The 7,500-nt window shown below is 42.2% G+C and overlaps 1 protein-coding gene across 9 annotated transcripts in view; it reads left to right on the top strand.

Moving 5' to 3' along the window:
- Positions 1-7,500, top strand: part of LOC135093632 (ankyrin-1-like) — a 61,636-nt gene that overhangs the window by 17,130 nt on the left and 37,006 nt on the right. For 5 of the 9 annotated variants that reach the window (XM_063993067.1, XM_063993066.1, XM_063993071.1 and 2 more), the window contains one exon: positions 758-854. The exons of 3 other annotated variants lie outside the window; for them this stretch is intronic. In XM_063993067.1, the coding sequence (XP_063849137.1) occupies positions 758-854 (97 nt within the window). Of the gene's footprint in view, positions 855-7,500 lie in introns of all 9 variants that reach the window. One more of the 9 variants, XM_063993070.1, reaches the window with a different exon arrangement.

Raw genomic sequence — 7,500 nt, 5'->3', positions numbered from 1 at the left:
TTCGTACACAAATTTGTAGGTAGAGCCATTCCGCGCTTCCTCTTTTTCGCCTGACGCAGCTTTAATTGCTTCGGACTCCTAGCGATGGACATGAACCTTGCAGCCGTATGAATTCCTGCTGAGTCACCTTCAAAGGCTGTAGCCTGGGCAGGACGAGGGGATGAACTCTCTTAACTCTCTTCAGACGGCTGGCTCGTGTCTGTACCGCACACACCTGGGTGGTAGAGGAGGGATTGACAGGCGAAGACATGGTAGAAGAAGGAACAGATGGACTATCGGATGATCGGCACGGGGCATCATAATGGCTAACATCAACTTCCTGAAGTAACTCAGCAGCAGGAAGATCTACGGTTTCAGGAACGTTATCAGCCAGTACGGTAGCGAATTTGAGCGGTGCCTGGCGGCGTTGACCCAGCCAGAATAGTAAGGGCATCGAAGGAAGCATTGCACCAGGGGAAATTCGTCAGTACGCCCAAGATAATCAGCTACCTTAATCTTTGGGCACCATGCAGGATCTACATCAGGCAGTACTTATTCCGAGAGGATCACACCAGTGCAACCAGAGTCTCTAATGATGGTGGAAGTCCATGAGTCATTGACAGTCCCGCCGACAGAGTAAAGAGGCACACTATGGTCCGCGGACAAAAATTTACCTTAAATGCTCCACTACTGGAGGCTAGGTCCTTGAACGATCGAGGCTTCTTGGTACAATTGGGTCTAATATATCCTTGTTCCCCACAATTGTAACACTTGACAGAGGTGGGGGCTTTCCGGCCAGTAGGAGGAACTTGCGGCTTCTGAGATGCATCAGCGCGCTGAGGAGGCTTCCTGTGTTGACTGGAGGAGGCCCTGAGGTAAGCATTATGGGCTGTTGCCCAGTTATCGGCTAGCTGGATAGCCTCACTCAGACTAGTGGTGCGTCGCTCTTAAATGAAAAGACGGAGTTCAGGCAGTTAAGATGATAAAAACTGATCGAGCACCATAAACTCTTTCAAATCTTCCCATTCTGAAGCTATCTCGGAAGACTCGAGCCAAGATTCAAAGTACCGGTTCAGTTGAGTGGCAAATTATTGGTAATTCTGGCCTACCTGGATGTTGGCCGACCTGAAGTCTATTCGATAACCATCAGGAGTCTTGTTGAAGCCGGTCAGAAGCGCCTGTTTCAGTTGCTAATAGTCACCAATGACGGAGAAAAGTAGGGAGGTGTACAGTTCGGTAGCTTTCCCGGTGAGCAGGCAGCCACCGGCGTAAGAGTCTTCCTTCAGTTCAAGCAATTTAGCTACCCTCTCGAACCAAACGAGGTACACAGCGATGTCCTCCTCATCCTTGTAGGCTGGTAAAGTAGGCCTGGAGACGAAATCAGAGGGTGTTATTTCAGTACTCTTACTTCTGGCCGCGAGCTCGGCGAGTTTAAGTTCTTGTTCCCTTCTGGCTTCTCGTTCTCGCTCTTCCCTTCTGGCTTCTCGTTCTCGCTCTTCAAAATGGCGTGCGTGTAAACAAACAGTGGTTGGGTCCTGCTCTCATGTTTTAGTGGCTCTAGACTGACCTGTTGGCTGCCAACACACCAAGACCTGATAAAAGGCGCATAAGATCAGTAAGAACGTGCTGGTTTAGTTTTTGAATTGTGAAGTGTCTGGACTTAAACGTTTTTTTTAGCTTGTAAGAACTGACGCTACAGTCTAAACCTTCCCTTGACAAAATTTTCCCGGTCTGCGCATGTGCACTAAGTACTTTAGTGACGTCATCGATACCAACATCAAACCTAGCCACTCGGGTAACCCATATATATACCCAATATCCACACTAGAATATAATACACGCAACACGCCTCAGCTAATAGACCACCAGTATGGGAGGTAATAATGAAGATACTGTGTCCCCTAGTACATCTGACAAAAACCCAAAAAACTTACAGAATCGAAAGGGAGGCAGCAAGCAGCACAGGTGGCGACGCCCCACCTGGCAACACCGCCCGACACAGTGCCAACTCTAATGCACCCTACGAGGGAATTCCTCGATAAAAACTATTTCAGGTCTGATCTACAGAAACGATGCCTTGAGCTAGGTATTAGAAATATCTGGACAACTAAAAACCAGTTAATAGAAATGATATTGGAAAAGCTACAGCCAGAGTCCGGAGATACGGAGTCACACCCCTTATCAAACAGCGACGTTACACCGACACGCTCCACCCAAAACCAGCAGGACACCGCGGCCAATCATGAGGACAACGCCGAGTCTGAGGATCTGAGTATTACGCAGGACACCACGGCCAATCAAGAGGACAACGCCGAGTCTGAGTATCTGAATCTTAACGCACATGGCGAGGGAAATTAAGATGATTAAGTCGAAACTGGCAACAAAAGAGATGGAGATAGACTTGTTAAATACTGAAGTGAAGGCAGCATATAACACGATCGAACAACTGCAACAACGTGTGACTGAGTTGGAACATCACCAGTGTGATAACGGAGGAAACCAACACACTGACACCTGCCTCCTCCTCGGTAACTCCAACTTACGCTCCATCTACAACTCCGACCTACATCACAGCAGCTCCGTGAAAACCATCCCTGGTGCCAACATGGACCTACTCAAATGGTGGGTCAGCGAAAAATTACATAAATCTCCATCAGTATGTATCATCCACTGTGGCTCTACTGACATACTTGAAGAACACTCATCGGCAACAATACTTGACAACTTGGGTTCTCTCATAAGTCATTTGAAGGAGAAAAACAACACAATGAAAGTGTATGTATGTCAAGTCGCACTATACTCTACGCAGAAGGAAATTCAAGAGAAAATTAGATCCTTCAATGACCATCTTGCCACATGGAGCAATACGAACGGTATACCAGTCATCGATACCGTCCCTATATTTACACTTGGAACCGGTGAACTTGACGACCTCCGCTTTGACAAGGGGACGAACTCAAACTTCTGGCTCAACAGACTGGGGGCCATAAAGTTATTATCTACAATCAGCAGACATTGTCCTCAACTCAAGCTGTGTGATAATTGGGATATTAAAAGAAAAGCACATGCATCTACAATACAAGCAAATGAGCGGCGTAGCACTGGCCAAGCCCAAGACAACACAAGACCAGCCCCACCACTACCTTCCCTGAGCGCTGGCATTCCTGCCAACCCAACAACCACCCATTCGCCTGTCTTACGCACCTACAACTCCTACGCACGAAGTACTTCTCCTCAACGTACTACGTTCACCTCGCACAGACCTGCATCCCATCGCCCACCAACTGCACCTGCCGCATCTCACTACGCTCCCGGAAGAACAACAATGAGACAACAGTAGACTATCGAAAATGAAAGGAGAAGCGAGCGTGGCTCCCACAGCTATGCTGCAGCCCTGAGCGGTGCGGCTACAGCACGTGACCATACAGCCCACAATCGTTCCCTTGTTCACCCCTCAGGCAGGAGGGGTCGATATGGGGAAAACTCACCTCCAAGCCATACACTTTCAGTACGCCGGGAACGTGAACACTATTCAACCATAGATGTTTCCCAGCGTTACCAATACGATAATGGAGGACATACAGACGCGTTTAGAGACATAGTGCACAACAACAGACTTCAAAACGGTTAAGTTGGATGTTACAATTGTGGAGAATTTAATCATGTACAAGTAAATTGTAGGTTCGATCACAAACTGTCGTGTGGCATTTGCAGGAGCCTAGGGCACAAGAGCCGCCTGTGTCAATATTACACAACATAGGACAACGGCAAAGAAGTTATAGCCGCTGTAGAAACCAAAGGAAATTTTTTGAAAATTGAACATGTAAACGCTCAGTCACTGTTGGGAAACATGGATGTAATAAGACTGTTAGTAGAAGAAAGAAATACTGATGTACTATGTGTAAGTGAATCGTGGCTCGCTTCCAATTCTACGGATGATTTTGTCAAGTTACCAGGTTATAAGATTTTCCGTCGTGATGGTGGACGCGGTGGTGGTGTATGTATTTACGTGAAGGATATTTTAATGACTAATGTGATTAATTTTAATGCTCCGAGGCAGGAGGGAGTTGAGGACTTATGGGTGACTGTACAATGTCGGAAATTACCATCTATCATTGTAGGGTGTGTCTACAGACACCCTAAGGCCCCAGTTACCTCTTTTTAACTATATACAAGACATTTATTAAATGATTGTTTTAAAAAATAAGGCATTATATGTTTTAGGTGATTTTAATGACAATTTACTGGATAAGGATAATAAAATGTCTAGGCTTATAAAAGCCAGCAAATTAACGCAGTTGGTCAACAAACCGACTAGAATTACCCATACGTCCTCGACACTATTAGACCTTATCATCACCAATAAGCCTAGTTCTGTGCTCATCTGTGACGTTGTCCCGCAGCAGGTAGCAGACCACGACCTCGTCTGCATAACTGTTGACGTTAACAAACCTAAGAGGCTGCCAATGATTAAAACCTTCCGCCACCTCGGTAAATAAACGAAAGAAGATTTTTGCTTTAAAATATTTGAAAGTAGGGAACATTTTAATAAAACTTTATACACAGACGATGTCAATAGGCAGGTTGAGATTTTTACTTCTAATTTTATTAAATGTTTGGACGATTGTGCTCCCTATGTAACGAAAGAAATTAAACGACCATTTGCACCATGGACGACGGATCATCTACAGGAGATCATAAAACTTAAAAATGAAACTCGAAAAAAGCTTAGATTTGACAGACAAAACGCTGCCCTTCAGGATCAGTATAAGCGATAGAAGAAGCAAATCAAGACTCATTGATGAAAGCAAAAACAAGTACTACAGTAATAAACTTAATGAAAATAAAGGTAATGTTGCAAAGACATGGAAAACAATAAGAGAAATAATCCCCAATTCTAAACACAATGCCAGTAATTGCAACTTTGATAATGAAATTACTAAAGCTAACGATTTTAATAAACACTTTGCAGATGTTGGAAGAAATACTTATGAAAAAACTCAAGAGACGCTCCATGGTGAAAATGTGATGCTTTTTAATGATATGACTAATACCCTTGATGGTGACAATAATTTTAGACCGCAACCTGTTGACACTGACCCTATAATTCTTAATATAAAGGGACTTAAAGACACAAGCTCAGTAGGCTCTGATGGTATTCCTTTAACTTTCGTAAAAGACTCATTGTCTGTTATCGCATTCTATCTATCTTGCATTGTTAACACTTCCATTGTCACAGGTATCTTTCCTACTACTTGGAAACATGCTGTGGTAGTTCCACTCTTTAAAAGTGGTGATACTAATGATTTTAATAATTACAGACCTATTTCTCTTTTACCCATTCTTTCTAAAATTCTTGAAAAAGTAGTTGCTAGCCAGCTCTCGCATTATTTGGAAACTAATAAACTCTTGTCTAATACGCAGCACGGGTTCCATGCTAGACTGTCTACAGAAACTGCTCTTATTGTCGTTAGATAAAATTTACGATAATATGGACTCAAAGAAAATCTCTGTATTGACTTTGTGACCTATCAAAAGCCTTTGACAGTATCAGCTACGATAATTTATTAAATAAGTGCACTAAGCTTAATATTGACAATTTTTGGTTTACAAATTATATTCAAGATAGATCACAATCCGTTCGCTTAAATAATACAATAAGAAAGAAAACGTACGTTACGGGGTTCCACAAGGCTCAATTCTCGGCCCAATTTTATTTTCTATATACGTCAATGATCTTAATGAGAAAGTTGAGACATCTTTGATACAATACGCGGATGACACCCAATTCCTCGAAGCTGATACTGTCGAAAATTTTGATGAGCTCATCTCCAACACTGAAAATGCATTGCGAAATATAGAACTTTATTTCCTAACAAATGGTCTATTATTAAATAACAAAAAAACGCAATGCATTTTCATTGGAAATAGGCAACTGTTAGCCCATGTTCCCCCTGACATTTCTATAAATTGTAATGGAGTACATATATACCCGACTACGCATGTAAAAATTTTGGGTGTCTATTTTGACAAATACATGTTATTTGATGTGCACATTGCAGAATTAAATACTAAAATAATGGGAACATTAATGTTTATAAACAGCGTTAGTGAGAACTTTGACAAACCCACTCGTAAAGTTACTGTACAGTTTTAGTGCTTAGCCTCATTAATTATTGTATTTGTATCTGGGGTTCTACCAACAAAACTCTCATTCATACTATACAAAAACTATAGAACTTTGCTGCTAAAGTTGTAACTGGAGGTGTAAGAAAATATGACCACGTGATTCCTATCATAAAAGAACTAGAGTGGCTGACTGTGAAAGACAAATATTATTTAGAGAAGTGTACTACAGTGTATAAATCAATGAATGGACTATACCCAGACTGGTACCTGAACCTTCCCACAGTCAGAGATAATACAACCACCACAACAAGTCAAGGAAATAACCTGTATATAAAAAGAACTAAGATACTGGTGCCAGGGCCACTACGGTGTGTGGGCCCAAGTTATGGAATGAGCTCCCTCACTATATTACCACCTCCGGAAGCCTACACAGTTTCAAATCTAGTCTTAGAAATCTACTGTTAAATGTGTTGAATTAGGTCTCCACATTTATATTTACTTTTTTACACTAGCTAGATTTCATACTTTAGCATTTCTCCAATATTTTAATTTAGTTTCTAGTCTTATTTTAGTTTTAGCTTTATTTTAGGTATTATTTTATAGTATTTTATAGCATTTCTCGTAGATTTTATCTCATCATTTTAGCATTTATGGCCTTACGCTAAGTTGATGATATAGCTACATTTGCTTTCTTATTTTACTTGTACTTGTGTATGATCAAATGAATAACCATGTTTCATGGAATAAACAATTTATTATTATTATTATTATTATTATTATATTCTGGCTTATCGTTCTCGCTCTTCCCTTCTGGCTTCTCGTTCTCGCTCTTCCCTTCTGGCTTCTCGTTCGCGAGCGCGTTCGTCTCGTTCATTGTTTGCTGGTGTAAGATCCAATCGGTCATGGCCTTGCCTTCGAGACCCAAGATCTCTGCCTGTGACTCAAGCCTCTCGAAATCAGCAATCTTGCAACACAAGGGACAATTGACAAAAACTAATTTCACAAAATAAGTCAACCACCAACAAACACTTGACAGTGCAGGTGAGTGGGAAGGTTTTCCGCTTCTCACCATAGCAATCAAACTGCAATAACAACCGTCGGCGGTTACCACTAACAGCCGACAAGACACTGGTCAGTGTCAAGCGAGAGAATACTTAGATTCTCACTTCACTTCATTACAACACAATAACTGTCGGTACTTACCAATCGACGACCGACAATGACACTTCATAGTGTCTAAGAGAGGAATATAATGATTCTGCACCTCACCCAAATAGCTTCACTCCCAGGCCTCAGGCAGCAAAGGCGCGCTTGGCGACTGAAACAGTCAAACAACCAATTCCAAGAACAGCAACAAACACAACAGCCGTATCCTGGCGAGGTCGCCACTTA

Source organism: Scylla paramamosain, chromosome 43, assembly GCF_035594125.1.
Source record: "Scylla paramamosain isolate STU-SP2022 chromosome 43, ASM3559412v1, whole genome shotgun sequence".
Lineage (NCBI taxonomy): Eukaryota > Metazoa > Arthropoda > Malacostraca > Decapoda > Portunidae > Scylla > Scylla paramamosain.
The sequence above is the reverse complement of the archived record's forward strand: the minus strand, read 5'-3'. Positions and strand labels throughout refer to the sequence as shown.